Source organism: Drosophila gunungcola, unplaced genomic scaffold (assembly GCF_025200985.1).
Source record: "Drosophila gunungcola strain Sukarami unplaced genomic scaffold, Dgunungcola_SK_2 000001F, whole genome shotgun sequence".
Lineage (NCBI taxonomy): Eukaryota > Metazoa > Arthropoda > Insecta > Diptera > Drosophilidae > Drosophila > Drosophila gunungcola.
This window is the reverse complement of record NW_026453197.1, coordinates 18408177-18422990: the sequence shown is the minus strand read 5'-3', so window position 1 is coordinate 18422990 and position 14814 is coordinate 18408177. Positions and strand designations below refer to the sequence as shown.

Here is a 14814-nt window from a genome sequence, read left to right as displayed (position 1 = left end):
TCACAGTTTAATGCGACAATTGATAGTCAGACAAACAAATCTATGGAAGATATTTAGATATATATAATATAGATAGATATATATAAGCTAATCTTAAGAAAGTTAAGAGCGCGGGCATTTATAGTTCCAGGGCCATTAATTGTCACTTTATTTTTGGTTGTAACCGTTAATGAAGTTTAAAAATTAAAATATATACAATAAATGGTAAGCAATATTTATATATATTTGCTTTGTAAATTTGTCTAAGACGTCCTACAGTTGGGACCTGAGGTTCGTTATCACTGGGAATCAGTCACAGTTTGATGCAACAATTGTCGGTCACAGGTAAACAGATCTCTTAAAGTTAATATTTGCATATGTATATGTATGCATATCTAATATTGCATTACAAAAGTACAATTTTGCCACAAACTCAATTGTTCTCAAAGTTCCCTTCCCTCCAACTCTCGTATTGCGTCCTCCGACTGAAAGTAAACAATAATAACAATCAGTTGATAACAAAAGTAAACATATGTTTTAACGACCTTTTTAAACCAGAATGAAGACATAAAACTGATCGTATTTCCAATGCCCATGTCGGAAGGGGGATATATGCCATGTAAATGAAGGTGGCGCACCGAAATGAATGGTGGCAAGTGGAATCCAATGATCGCCTGCTTGGGATCTATATTTTTTGATCTCAAAAACTCCATCATGCCCTCCTCCATGCGTTGCACTATAGATAAAAACAATAATTAAATATTATGAATACTAATCACCTGAAACGTGGCTTAACTTACCCAATCCCAAGTGGGATCCATTGAGAACCTGCAAGCTGTCGAAATGCTCCTTAGGAATCGCCAGATAATGGTGCTGTGCTGCAGGATATTTGTCCTTGAAGATCACATACTCATCCGTTTCCACCTCCAAAACAGGTGGAGGTCCTTTTCGATGGTGGGCAAAATCACAGAAGAAACAATCTCGAATTTGGGATACTGGAGGCCGATTGCTTCCACATTTATAGATCGACACTAAAATTATGAGGCCCAGGCCAGCCAGGCCGACTATATACAATCTCTTTCGTTTCATAACGCTTTCTTTAATCATATTTTGCAATTATTTCTATGAAAATGTGATGTTAAGATCGGTTTTTTGGAGTGAAGTTAATTGTTTTGATAAATTGTGTACATTTTGTAGCGGGGTATTAACCCTTTAACAGTCGAACGGTCTTACTTTGCCATTCAAACAGATTTTATTCTAAGGCGGGAATTTTAAATGTTTCACGAACAAAAATAAAAGAGGATACTTGAACTATAGGATAGGATATAGGCTTAAAAAGTTTGCGAGTTCATATTTCGTTAAGTTCAACCACTTAAATAAAAATAATTACGAAAAGTCCAAGGACCTATATGAATGCATATTGGCTTCAATTTGTATAAAATAGGCAATCCATACCCTTCGGGAAAAGACAATCAAAAAACAAATAAGCATTCGCTTTAAGTTGAAAGTTTGACATTAAAAAAAAAATAAACTTTCGATTTAGAACAACCAAATTAAAATTGCCTTTGCATGTGCGCATCAAAGTCTTGCGTAATGATAATCTTAAAGCCAATCAAATGAAATCAAATAAAATTTGAGTGGTACTCAATTATCATTCAAAACCACTAAATTTTCAGTGGATATATCATACCTTTTAAAGGGTATCAAAAGCTATTTATCGATATCCAAAAATATCGATTTCGTAGGCAAACAGTAAAACCATCGCTATAGGAACTGTCATTCACTGGGAAGCGCAAAAATGGTCTTGAATTGAAATGTTTTTCTATTTTCCGAATTTTTCCGGCGAAAAAACACAGCTGGAAAATGTTGCTCCGCTCAGCGAAAAGCAAGTTCGATGCCGGAGATGTGATGCGTCGAATGAAACGCCTGGCGGAGGGCACCATGTCCTCCTACCGCCGATTGTTCCTGCTCCTCCTCGGTCTTTGTATGGTCTTCTATATGATTCCGCCGATCTTTCGCTATATCTTCCTTAGTGCCCCCGAACAGAAGGGTGAGTAGATCCCATTCTTGACGATCTATATACTGATCATTATGTTTTGCAGATCCCCATAGCATGTGCATGGACGATCGGCTGACGCCCTTCATCCTCCAGAACTATGAGTTCGATGCAAATATTCGTCACGTGTCACCAGCGAAAATGCCCGGCGAACGCGATTTCACGCCCTACGTTGGCAATGGCTATCTGGGATTGGAGATAGCCCACGACGCCTTTGTGAACATCAAAAATGGCAGGTCCATGCAACTGCCCATTCGCTTGCAGCCGGTGGTCTCCGTTACCGGCGGATCTAATGGCGAAAAAGAGGCCACTGTGGTGGAGTATTTGACGGGAATGGTCCATAGATTCCAGTGTTTCGCTGGCTACTTTGTTTCCTACACCTACTACGCACATCGCACCCAGCCGAATATCTTCATGCAGGAGCTGCAGATCACAAATACCAGGAACCTAATAGAGGATATCGAGTTGATTATGCCACGCGTCAATCTTCCAAAACTGACCAAACGAACTGTGGCCCTCAGGTTTGGTAAACCAATATTTCCTTTGATTATAGCTAAACAGAATTCCCATCCCCATTTCAGTGAAGCGTACTCTGTAGGAATGTTTACCTACAATGAACTGGAAGTGCTGACGGGCATAATGCAGCCTCAGCCCGAAAATCCCAGTAAATCCATTGTAATTACCATAGTAAAGCCACAAATGGATTCCAAATTGCAGCTGAGGAAGCGTGGCACAGTTCGGATTGTGTATCCCATCGCAGTGCAGTACTCCAAGCCAGTGCCGGAGGCTCAAGTCAAGGGAATAAGCGAAACCATTGAGCAACAGGCCTCACAGACCATGATTAAGCTGCTGCAGAAACTCGACTCCAAGGCTTCGAATCCTGGCTCGCAGAATAGCATAAACAACTACCGACAAGAGCACATCGATGTGTGGACGGATTTGTGGGCCACTGGCTTTACGATAAGCACTTCCAAGGCGGAGAACAGCTTGAATGGCGATCGCATCAACGCCACTATGTATGCCGTTCTGTCGCAAGTGCGCAGTTTCGAGTTCGAGGAGATGGGTGCCTCGAAAAAAGAGGATATAGCAAAGGCTCTCACCTACGCCGAAGGTTGCTACGATTCGTATCACACGCTGCAGGCGGAGAATCTTTGGCGGGAGATGTCCAATCTGCAGCAGCTCAACTCTCTGGTTTCATCGTGGATGCTAACGTTGGAAAAGCAAGGCTGCCACAATCTCATTCGAGCTGGAGCATCGGGTGTTATCCAAGGCATGGTTCTGAGCTTTGGCAGCTTTCGATTTAGCAATCAGCACCTGGAGTGCAACATTCATCCGAAGTTCCTGCACCGGGATTTCCATTTCAGGCGCCTCAATTACGGCAATAAAACCCATGTCAATGTCACCATTATTGTGAAAGATGACAACAAGGCGGTGATCAATGTGGCGCTGGATCGTTCAGATAGGAGCTATTATGCCTGCGATGGTGGCTGCCTAGATGAACCCGTGCTGCTCACGTAATTATAACCTATTTGTCTTCCTAAAGTATTTTATTTTAATTGTGGTTCAATTTTGCAGGCCAAATCGACGACAATTCCCAGTTAAATTGACTGAACCTTTGACAGCAATATTATACATAACAGAGGACAAGCAGCACATGGAAGAACTGCACCATGCCATCCATGTCAAGGAAGTGGTTGAAGGTAATATTTTGGACAAGGAAATTCAAACCAAATCCCATTTTTAACTATTTTAATTGTAATTTGCAGCTCCTGCCCATGAGCAGCATTTGATTGCCCTGCATCGGCATGGACATCAACTGGGTGGCCTGCCAACGCTTTTCTGGGTTTCCGTATGTGCAATAATCATAGTATTCCACATATTCCTGTGCAAGCTCATTATCAAGGAGTACTGCGAGCCGAGCGATAAGTTAAGATATCGTTATAACAAACCGTGATCCTAGTTGTATATATAAATTGGATGCTAGTAAAATATGGAATATCGTAATGAAAAATTTGACAACTCAGCTTTTAAACCATTGTTAGTACCTTAAGTTGCTTTTGAAACAGTTAAGTGGTCCGATAGATGTGTATCTAGTTAACCACAAATAATAATTAAAACGTATTTGTTTTACATGTTAAACTTTAAGAAAGAGCCTAGTTAAAGTTCATTGAAATCCGTTTGTATTTTCTAACATTTAAAATGCTTTACTTTAAAAAAGGGCAGATCATTTAGCTTATATACAGAGATATAGATAGAGAGTGTGCAAAATGCATTGGTTTTAACTAGAGTTCTCGATTTCGTTGGTGCTAGAAAATTCGTTCAGGTGCCGATAATTAGGTACTACTGAAACTCCATCTCTACTTCGATCTCCACTGTTAATTCCACCCTACTTGGTGACCTTGTGTATGCTCTCGGCCAGGTACTCGACATTCTTACTGGTCACGCCCGCCATCGAAACACGACCATCGTTGGTCAGATAGACACTGTGCTCCTTGATCAACTTCTGGACCTGCTCGGGCTTCAGGCCCGTGAAGCAGAACATGCCGATTTGGTTGACGATATGATCCCAGTTCTGGCTGGAGCCCAGCTTCAGCAGGTTGTCCTTCAGCTGGGTCCGCACATTGATGATGCGATCGGCCATCAGCTTTACATCCTTCAGCCATTGGGCGCGCAAATCCTCGTTGTTGAGGATCTCGGCGGCAATCCTGGCACCATGAACCGGGGGATTCGAGTAGAGACCACGGATCAGGATCTTGATCTGGGACATCACACGGGCAGCTTCCTCTTCGTCGGAGCAAATCACGGAAAACGCGCCAGCACGCTCGCCATACAAGCCCATATTCTTGGCGAAACTCTGGGCCAAACTGAAGTCATGACCATCGGCCTCAAAAGTGCGAACCGCCTGGGCATCGCGATCAATGTCGCCGGTGGCGAATCCCTGATAGGCCATGTCGATGAAGGGGTACAGATTGCGCTTCTTCACCAGCGCCGAGATCTCTTTCCACTGCTCCAAAGTGGGATCCACTCCAGTGGGATTGTGGGCGCAGGCATGCAGGAGAATGATGCTCTTCTCGGGGATTTTCTGGGGATTTCAAGATTTTGGTAAGAAAAATAAAATAAAAAATAAATGTCTAGCTATTGAATCCAACATTTAATATTTCATTTATAAAAAAATAATAATTCATTTTCTCACCTTCAGATCCTCAATCAGACCGCTGAAGTCTAGGGCGCAGGTGTCCTTGTTGTAGTAGCGATACCGATTCACCGGCAGACCAGCGTGCTCGAAAATGGCCACATGGTTGCCCCACGATGGCGATGGGATGTAGATTTCGCGGTTGCCCTTCCAGAATTTGGCCAAAAAGGCAGCTCCGATGCGCAGGGCACCAGTTCCACTGATGGACTGGGCGGTGACATTGTGCTTAGCGGCCAGGCGCTTGGAACCCTAAAACGGCAAGTTTATTTATTAGTATAATACCAATTTCAAAGTTATAAAGAAAACATTTACCTTGCCCAAAGCCAGCTCAATGGCCTTATTGTAGAACTCGGGAATGCCGATGATGGTGGCGTATTCCTTGTCCAAATTGCGGCTTAATACTCGCTTCTCGGCCTTGTTATTAAACAAATATTGTTATATAGCTTATTGGCTTATATTTTCGATTGTTCTGAAACCCACCTCTCGCACACTGGGAAGCACAAAGGGCTGAGTGTTGTCATCGCGATAGGCGCCAGCGCCCAAGTTGATCTTCTTCGGGTTCTTGTCCTTTTTGAAGGCCTCTGTGACGCCCAAAATGGCATCGGGAGGTACCCATTTGCACCTCGGTGAACCATGTTGATCTGATGAAAATAAAAAACGTAGTTTTTATAAATAGGAAATCAAAAAAATATTTAAATTACTTTCCTAGAATGTTTCTTTTACTATCCCAAAAGTTACTTCACATTTTAACTAATCTGCACTTCCGTTCCCCCAACCTTTGACCTTTGAATAATCGTACACTACATTCTTATCTGGCTTAAATTAAATTGGTAGATTAAAAAACTGCTTAGTGGGTTATCTCAACCACGTCTGCCACTTGTGGCTATCATTTATCATTTCGGTTTCGTGACTAAAGTTTGAAAGTCATCTGGAGGTTTTCTTGGATTTCAACCCCACTGTTAACACCAACGACATTTTAGACCCCCCTTCTTATCAGCTGTAAACATGTTATTATGGGAACTCGGTCGACGATTTACAAAATACACAATATAGATCCATTAAAGCCTACGTCAGCGATAAGGTCGATGATTGTTTGCTGACGTAGCCGGCTTCCCGTTCTTCTTCTCCTTCTCATTATTCAGAATATTAATAAATCGTGGAAAATATCAAAATTGATTAAACTTTTTAATTAGTTGCCACCTGTCTTCGTATCTGATTTGTTTTATTCCCAAACCTTCTGCAGTTCGATAAAACAAGCCGCCCAGAATTCAAGAAGTTCCATTAAAAAAATCAAAGCACGCGACAAAAGCGTGATATGACCACGAATACCCTACGCTCTTTTCGTCTGGCATGTTCGCTGTGCCGGGTCGATGCTCCATGCATTATAAATATCTTTCAGGGTCATCCAAATAATTCTGCTCATGACAATACTAATTTGTGTGCACCCGCAGTGGTTAAAAAGTCGATATAAACCTAACAATTTTGGTGTATTAAAATTATTTGTAGTTTATTTTTATTGCCAATTCTGTATACTTAAATGTTCTTTGCAAAATTGTTGTAGAAATATTAAAAAACTTACAAATAAAAATACCTAAAAAGCATTATGTCATTTTAAAAATGTTTACTTTGGTTTTGAGTTCCAATTATTCTCACTGTATAATAAAATCTTAGCTTTTACGATTTAAAGATTCGTTAAATATTTTCAATTTAATATTTATAAAAAGTGTTTAAACTATCTGTACAGTATTTTAAATTCGTTATATTCCAACCTATTCATCATGTGGTTTTAGATGTTCTGTCAAGCGTAAGAAAAAAAAACAAAAATAACATGGAGCGTCATGAAATTGGCTTTAAAAATAAATTACCCCATATACTATATGGTAGAGAACCCAAAACGTATTCAAATATTAGCCGTCTAGATAAAAACAGCTGGAAATAGCAATTGTTTTAGATTCGCTCACAAAAAATGATGATGAAATATAAAGCACCCGTTGTTGCTGATATAACAATAAATCCGGAGAACAGAGATAGTGTAGAAAAAAATTCGCAAGGGCAAACAAATTATGCAGTAATGGAGAAAACAAACACAAATAAGTGTACGTTTTTTGTGTGCCATTTCGACCGGCAACTGCAATGACCTTGGCAAATGACACCGCTGCATCTGCAACGTGTTCGACGGCTCTTTTTCTCTTTCTACCCCACATTTGCCCTCCCTTTCGCTCTTACTCACTTGCAGCGGAGGGCGGCGGGCGCCAATCGGTTGCTGATCAACAAACCGCGCTTACAGATCTGCGACATTGTTAAATGCACTAAATAGTTGTACTATCTTTCGCGTTAATTAGCAATTTTGTAATTGCGAAATATCGTTGCCAATCGCAGCTGGCCTCAAGAGAATACTAAAGTACTTTAGTGCGGCATTTGCAAAAACGAGGCTGTGTCGAAAGCAAAAAGCTTTTCCCGGCTTGCTATCGATATATGTATATCGTGGGGGTGAGGAAAAGCTTTCCAGTGCTCTCTCTTTAGCTTGTATCTCACTTAATAAAGCTACTTTTTTTACCAAGAAATAAAAATACTATTATATATATTATATATATTAATATATTTTATTTAAACTAAATCCAATACTTAATATTTTGTAAGCTAAGTGTAAACAAATATATATTTTTAAAGTTTTGCCCATAAATAGGCAAATATTTTTGTAAGTCCATAAGCTAGTTTGTCTAAATGATTCAAGACTTTAAAAAGTTCATATTAAATCTAAATTACATTACAATTTGATAGAGTTTTCAGTTTATACAGTTGCAGCTATGAGCTAATGGTCAACATAAATATTAATTGTATTAATTTTAAACAATTTTAGACAGATGTATAAGATGCCCATAAGTAGGCTATAAAAAATTTCTATTGTAGAACATTTTGGTAGGCCATAAGATAAGATACATTTTAGTATAAAATTCGATTTTTATGTCTAACAGGTTATACTTAATATTTTAAAGAAATATTTTAATATTTAGTTTAGCGAAAAAAGGATTTTTCAAAACCTTAAATGTTTAACTAAAGGCTTAAAATTTTGATTAAGGTATTTTTTTTTAAACGTAATAAAAAATCTAGAAATTATATATGCTTTTCAATCGATAGTTCCTATCAACGCTATAAATCGGCAGAGAAAGCTTTCACTTCTGAGTCGTCGCGCGCAGCTGTTTTCAGTTCTCGAAGAAGCTTTGCCTTGGTCTTTGGTGTTCTCTAAGATTTAGTAGATTCGTAGCGCCTTTGGGGTGAAAAAGCAACTAAAGTCGTAAAAAAAAAAATCATCGTCTGTTCTTTACCTTGTAATTCAATTAACTAGCGAAAAATGCTGAGGTACGCGGCAATTGCCTGTGCTATTTTGGTGGCCTTCGCGGGAGCCCTGGAGTTCAGCGATTGTGGATCGAAGACGGGCAAATTCACGAGGGTGGCCATCGAGGGATGTGACACCACCAAGGCGGAATGCATCCTCAAGAGAAACACGACGGTCAGTTTCTCCATCGATTTCGCATTGGCCGAGGAGGTGAGTGGTTTACAGAAATAGAATAAATACAAAATGTATTATATTTAATTTGCTTTTTTATTAATATTGTACATTTTATCAAATAGGCTTCGGCGGTAAAGACGGTGGTGCATGGAAAAGTCCTGGGCATCGAGATGCCCTTCCCGCTGGCCAATCCAGATGCCTGTGTGGACAGTGGGCTGAAGTGCCCCCTGGAAAAGGGTGAATCCTATCGCTATACGGCCACCCTTCCCGTCCTGAAGTCCTATCCGAAGGTCTCGGTCCTGGTCAAATGGGAACTGCAGGATCAGGATGGTGCGGACATCATTTGCGTGGAAATTCCCGCTAAAATTCAGTAGCAAGTTCAACGCAAAACCCATCCGCTAATTTAACCTCGAAATACTGAAGGAAGTTTTCCCCTCTCTTATTGTTGTAAACTAATTTTTAATAAAGAAAATCTAATTTAAATAACAAGTTTTGGATTGTTGAACTACAATATAATTATGAATCATTAGCCACAGAATATAAATTTTAAACAAATTATAATTACAATTTTTTTCCTGCTACAAGTTACAAAACTAATTAACTTTTAAGAATTTATGCTTGGTTTTATTTATAAAAGTTGATAATTAATTTATAAAATTTATAAAAGTGCAGAGCTTAAGCATGATTAATCCCATCTGCAATCTCTGAGCGGAAACCTCAAGTTCAGAATTTTCTCTTTTATTGTAATCTAATTTAGAATAATCTTTTGTGTGTGTTTTTGAGTCGCTCTTTTTGTATGCCTTTTTTTATTGTTATTTCCTTTTGTTTGCTTTGATTGCATCTTCCGCTTTGACGAAAATGAGAGGAAGACGGAAAAATTAAGAGAAATAAAGCAGAAAACTGTTGCTTTACGATTTATGTTAACTGGCGACTGATATCTATATATATACATATATATACAAATATATATATACAGTAAATCCAAGTCTCGCTAAACACAAAAAGTTGACTGACTGTCGATTGTAAAAAGTAATATTCTACGGTTTGCTTTGCGCTTTAGATAAGTTTATATCAATGGAAAACTTTAGTGCACTGAGAGAAATAGTATTGTAAATCTATTGACTTACTCTTTTTAAACTATAAGTAAAAATAACAATTTAAGACAATGTTATGTTAATACTCTCTTTACCATACTATTTTTTAAAGTTAAAAAATCGTATGGTAAAGAGAGTATAATTTTAACATAAAATGAGTGAAAAATAATAATTTATTTAAATTTATACTTATTTTTTTTTTGTCAGGCTAATAAGTTGGTATTTATTTACGTTTATTACCATATGAATGAAACGACCTTCGTTAATAAGAAAATATACACATATTATTGCTATTATTTTTGCTGTGTGTAATAAGCGGACTCATATTAATGAAATATGCGATTTGATAAGGCGTCTGGATCACAATTTCGTAGCTTACCACCTGGCATTTTTGCAATCCTGAAACTTGACTCACTTTCTTATCTTTGCGCTCTTTTCCAACCATATTACATTCATTGTTTTCTTGGTGTCATTGCGAAGATAATGAGTAAGCTTCTCTATCAGAATTGAAAACAATGCTCATCAGTGTTTGGTTTCAGTTTCGATTACGGTCTAGAGTTCGCAGTCGCATTTTGTGTTCTCCGTTCTTTCGAACAAAGAATAGCCTGATAAGACGCCAAAAAAGCAACTGAAACATCGCAAAAATAGGGGGAGTTGGGTGGATTTTGGGGGGTGGATAGCAGCTGAAACCAAGTAAAAACACAAATCAACTGCAGCCAGAGCTTTCCATTTCGTTTTCTCAATTTCCATTCCTTTTTCAGCCAAAACACCCACTCACATACCCATACACACTTAAATTCACAAGCCATATGGCCATATGCAAATAGTGTAGGGGGTGGAGAAAGGGGAGTGGGGAAAGGGGGGTGGAGAAAGGGGTGGTGCATCAGATAGAATTATCCGCAGTGCGCCAGCACCGGGACATTTAAGCAAAGAAATCGCTTTATTACATTCACTTTGCGCCACGAATCGCTTGAAATGCAATTCCGACTCTGATTCGGTGTCGGATTTGGATTCCTATTCGAGAGTTCATTTTTTGTGGTCTTGAAGATAGTTTGATCCCGGCTTATGTGCATATAAATTTATGGATAACTTAAGGATTGATGATTTCAATGCGTCAGATTTGCGTGTGAGCCAACTACTTTTTTATTAAATGAAAAACAACATTTTTATAGCACAAGGGGCTTAATAAATTTGGTTAAATTTTGTTTCAAATAAATAAATTTAAATACATGTTGAGAGGACTATTCAATTATACTGTATTTAACATTTGTTAAATTGTTTTCAAATAAATGTCTCCTTAAAAGCCTTACCTATTACCTTTAACTATTTTTTTATAAGAAAAAAGGTCTAATAAATTTGGAAAATTTCTTTTCAAATGTAAAAATTTAATAATATGTGCATTTTATTTCGAGTCTCTTTTGAAGCAAGAATCAAGGCATTTTTAAAGATTTAACAATGTGTTTGTAATTTTATTTTAATTTAAAAATTTTGACTTTACACTTAAAGTACAAATAATTTTTTATTAAGTTTTTAAGTTAAATAAGTTATTAAAAGTTGAGAGTACTATTCAATCTCTACTATAATTTATTCATTTTATTGTTTTCATAAAAAAGTCGGCTTATAGGCCTAACTTTAACCCTTGAAGTTGTTAAATAAATTACAAAGGTGTTTAGAAAAATTATTCTATTCGAGAAATTTTACTAAAGCTAAGCAAATATTTCAGAGTCTTAGCCAATGACATTTCATTTAACCTTCCGGTTAGGGCTTCCGCGAGTCAACTCTGCATGGAAAAAAAGACCACTCCCTCTGATGTTTTCACTTGATTTACATATGAATCCGCAAAGCACGGCAGTCCGAAACTGCAAAGAAATGTGGGCCAAGCCCCCGGTCCATCCCTTAACCCACCAACGCCCCCTCCCAGCCCCATCCCAGCCGCCTATACCCATCTGTAGACCCAGCTGACGTTTAAAAACTTGACACAACGCTGCATGCAAAAGTGGGAGGGATGGGTGGTGTGGAGGAGGCGAAAGTGAAGAAAGGGAAGTGGGAAATATAAAAATGGGAAATGAAAAGAAATGTAGGCGGATGTGTGTACACAAGAAGAATAATATTTCCAAGAAAATATACTACAAATATAGTAGAATATCTTAAATATAATTAAAATTTGGTTAATTTACTGAAAGACTTTATAATTTATAAGGGGTTTCTGTGGAAAATTAGTTTTAAAATTAAAAATAATAATAATAATAACATATTTCTCATTTTTTTAAATGTTTGAGAATTTAAATGCATTACTTTTAAATAGGAGCTTTTAACCGTATATTATTTAAATGGTTCAAATTTAACTAAGCTTTAAAATTTAACAAAAAATATTTCAAATCTTTAAAAATGTTTGTGCACTGAGATCTATTAAAATATATATAATTCGAATGCATCTATGGTACCACTAATTTTATTTTAGTTTCTGTGCATTTCCTGTATCTCTGCTTCTGGTTGCATATGATATGAGTTATCCCACCAGGCGCCACCGCCCCCACAATCCACCCCCTCTTTTCGTAAGCCACTGTGTCTGCACAGAATTTCTTGCATAAATAGCAGCATGTGCGGACGGAGATCTCCCTTTGTCTGTGAAATATAAAAATAAAAACATTTCTGCACTCGCTGCCTTTAAAAGTAAAATGCAACATCCGCCCCCAATCGAATGTTAATGTTATATGAGCAATTTGCCGATGCCATGCGGTTTGCCATTGTAAATAAATTCGAGTTCTCCGGTTCTGGCCATGTCATTTTTTGGTCACTGCACAAAACGAGTTTTCTTGTTTGACTCTGCGGCAGCATTAAATTGCGTTAATTACGAGCGTCCACTTTAAAGGAGTGGCCTTATTTTTGTCTACTTCATCTGTCGCTGACAGCCAGCCCAACTTTTATGTTTATTTACATTTGCACTATGTTTTCATATTTTTTGTCTGGTAGTTTTAGTTTTGAAGTGCTTTTTGTGGTCTCTAAACTTTAAAATTCTGTGGGTGAAATGGCTTGATTAATTGTTAAAGTTCGAAATTTTTGATTGCGTGGCATATGTCAGCATTGCAGCATTATGACGATAACAATGCGGGAGATTTTTGTATTTTTACATTCGTTTAGGAAGATTGCCTTCAATTTTTTTTGCTTTATCTTCGCTTTGTCATTTTTAAGGGGATTTCTTGATTGTCTTGGCCGAGTTGCTACAATAGCTTAAGACATGTCCAGTTCTAAGCTGGTCCAATTAAGTTGATGGAGAAATGAAAAAAGGGCCAGAATGAGAAGAGTAGGGAAAATCTAGGAAAAATCGGACTGAACCAGAAATCCTATGCTCCATTACCGTGACATAACCGTTGAGCAAATATTTAATTTGAAGTGCAGAACATTGTTTATACAAAGTATACATTTTTTATTCAAGTCATTTAGATACACTGATAAAAAAAATGGAAAAGTAAAAATAAATATCTAACTATTGCATTTAAAATATTATATTAAATATAAGAAATTAATATGATTTTAGCATTCTAAACACAATGCATATGAAATTACTTGATTTAAAATTAAAAATGTTAATTAAAGTGGACAATATTACATTTAAAATGGTATATTGATTTAAAAGCATTTTCATAAACATGGTTACAATTTAAATTAAACTTTCAATTATTAAAATCAATATTGAAAGTATTCGAATTAAAAATAAACAAAAAATCGAAGCGAGGAATATTTTAATTGAGTACAAAATGTTGGATTTACTACTCCGTTTTTATGCGCTTCCCAAATTATTTCTATATTCATTTTTGCTCCAATTTCAAAAAGAATTTAAGCCTCTGAATTGACTGTTTAATTTATTTATTGCGTACTAAAGTTGCTTAGGATTTCTTTAATTATATTATATATATGTAGATCACATCACATTTCTTTACTGTAATGAAAGAGGGATCAATTTCTTATGTGCACTTTTATGGAAGCATTTTAACTTTTGAAAGGACTCCACGCACTTATCGTTGTTCTTGATGGAATCGCAGTTGTTCTTAACTTTATCCAGTTTTTCCTTTTCCTTATCCATGGCCTTAAATTTCTTAAAGTAGCAATGTACGAAGCACTTGACGTTCTGAGTTTTTCTTTTTATGTTGCGTCCCATTAAAATACCAGCGGCTTCCTTCATGGGAATTTTGTGTTCTTTAGCACAATCAATGGCAGCTTTTGGTTCATCGGTTGGATTTGGCAGTGGCGGTGGTGTCTTTAAATATTATAAAATATTGAATTTGATTATCTGCTAGTGTCCTACTTACCATGGAAGTTGCAAGAGCGAAGATGACAATTAGGGAAATCGAAATAAGCAAGACATTCATGTCGAAATTAGTTTTTTATTATGACTTTGAGAAGTGGCTAACTAAACTTTAAATAACTTCTTGTTTTGTACTTTATTCACGCCGATTAAAAATTTCACAGTTCTTTTCCGCACCTATTAGGTTAAAGATTTAATAAGGTAATACAATTTAAAACTACAGTACAAATACATATTAATAGTAATGTTCTATATTTGTATATTTCCTTCAATTTAAAATAAGTTTTATATTCTCCTGAGCCAAAAATAATAAAGTTGATCAATACAGTATGATTGTATAATATTTCACAGTTTGCAAGTGTTTTTTTTTACCAATAATAAAATAGAGGTTGAAAAATAATTGAACTAGTTCGATTCGAGTATACATCATATACTTGGTTAACAGTATTATTATCTATTTCTGATCACCTTCGTATTAAAATACTTATTAAAGTCCCGTGTACGATATGTAAAATGTAACTTACTTTTGATATCCTTTGCGGTTGGCTGATCAAAAAATGGCACGCATATATTTTTAATGGCTTCCCACCTCCGATCTTTTAATCCCCTTGTTACTTTTAACAGTGGCATCTTTTTTGTGCTCGTGTTTCGGTTTTTGCATTTTAAATAAATCCC

The 14814-nt window shown here is 36.9% G+C and overlaps 5 protein-coding genes across 5 annotated transcripts; 2 read left to right on the top strand and 3 right to left on the bottom strand.

The window, feature by feature from the left end:
• Positions 1-144: 144 nt before the first annotated feature.
• LOC128262540 (adenosine 5'-monophosphoramidase HINT3) lies at positions 145-1169 on the bottom strand. Its single transcript, XM_052996859.1, has 3 exons — positions 780-1169; positions 525-715; positions 145-464 (listed from the first exon to the last, which is right to left on the bottom strand). Exons 1-3 carry the CDS (start codon positions 1084-1086, stop codon positions 423-425), a joined length of 540 nt encoding a protein of 179 aa, XP_052852819.1. The 5' UTR covers positions 1087-1169; the 3' UTR covers positions 145-422.
• A 571-nt stretch (positions 1170-1740) lies between these two features.
• On the top strand, positions 1741-4184 carry LOC128262533 (uncharacterized protein KIAA2013 homolog). The gene is made up of 5 exons (XM_052996848.1): positions 1741-2029; positions 2082-2556; positions 2617-3549; positions 3611-3735; positions 3802-4184. The coding sequence occupies exons 1-5, from the start codon at positions 1843-1845 to the stop codon at positions 3987-3989; spliced, it is 1908 nt and encodes a 635-aa protein (XP_052852808.1). The 5' UTR covers positions 1741-1842; the 3' UTR covers positions 3990-4184.
• Positions 4185-4198: 14 nt separating this feature from the next.
• LOC128262535 (aspartate aminotransferase, mitochondrial) lies at positions 4199-7659 on the bottom strand. The gene is given in 6 exon segments (XM_052996851.1): positions 4199-5117; positions 5229-5477; positions 5541-5642; positions 5709-5837; positions 5839-5869; positions 7459-7659. Coding segments are annotated over 6 exon segments (1275 nt in total). The 5' UTR covers positions 7527-7659; the 3' UTR covers positions 4199-4421.
• A 763-nt stretch (positions 7660-8422) lies between these two features.
• Positions 8423-9222, top strand: LOC128262625 (NPC intracellular cholesterol transporter 2 homolog a). The gene is made up of 2 exons (XM_052996994.1): positions 8423-8775; positions 8862-9222. The coding sequence occupies exons 1-2, from the start codon at positions 8581-8583 to the stop codon at positions 9111-9113; spliced, it is 447 nt and encodes a 148-aa protein (XP_052852954.1). The 5' UTR covers positions 8423-8580; the 3' UTR covers positions 9114-9222.
• A 4375-nt stretch (positions 9223-13597) lies between these two features.
• Positions 13598-14281, bottom strand: LOC128262626 (uncharacterized). Its single transcript, XM_052996995.1, has 2 exons — positions 14144-14281; positions 13598-14091 (listed from the first exon to the last, which is right to left on the bottom strand). The coding sequence occupies exons 1-2, from the start codon at positions 14201-14203 to the stop codon at positions 13771-13773; spliced, it is 381 nt and encodes a 126-aa protein (XP_052852955.1). The 5' UTR covers positions 14204-14281; the 3' UTR covers positions 13598-13770.
• Positions 14282-14814: the final 533 nt, after the last annotated feature.

Bases quoted from the DNA above. Each gene is read 5' to 3' on its own strand.
- LOC128262540 (XM_052996859.1), bottom strand. From the start codon at position 1,086: ATGATTAAAGAAAGCGTTATGAAACGAAAGAGATTGTATATAGTCGGC. The intron at 716-779 runs GTAAGTTAAGCC...TTTTATCTATAG, and splicing joins TGGATCCCACTTGGGATTGG to TGCAACGCATGGAGGAGGGC. The intron at 465-524 runs GTCGTTAAAACA...GTTTACTTTCAG, and splicing joins CTTCATTCTGGTTTAAAAAG to TCGGAGGACGCAATACGAGA.
- LOC128262626 (XM_052996995.1), bottom strand. From the start codon at position 14,203: ATGAATGTCTTGCTTATTTCGATTTCCCTAATTGTCATCTTCGCTCTT. The intron at 14,092-14,143 runs GTAAGTAGGACA...TAATATTTAAAG, and splicing joins TCGCTCTTGCAACTTCCATG to ACACCACCGCCACTGCCAAA.
- LOC128262533 (XM_052996848.1), top strand. From the start codon at position 1,843: ATGTTGCTCCGCTCAGCGAAAAGCAAGTTCGATGCCGGAGATGTGATG. The intron at 2,557-2,616 runs GTTTGGTAAACC...TCCCCATTTCAG, and splicing joins AAACGAACTGTGGCCCTCAG to TGAAGCGTACTCTGTAGGAA. The intron at 3,550-3,610 runs GTAATTATAACC...TCAATTTTGCAG, and splicing joins GATGAACCCGTGCTGCTCAC to GCCAAATCGACGACAATTCC.
- LOC128262625 (XM_052996994.1), top strand. From the start codon at position 8,581: ATGCTGAGGTACGCGGCAATTGCCTGTGCTATTTTGGTGGCCTTCGCG. The intron at 8,776-8,861 runs GTGAGTGGTTTA...TTTATCAAATAG, and splicing joins ATTTCGCATTGGCCGAGGAG to GCTTCGGCGGTAAAGACGGT.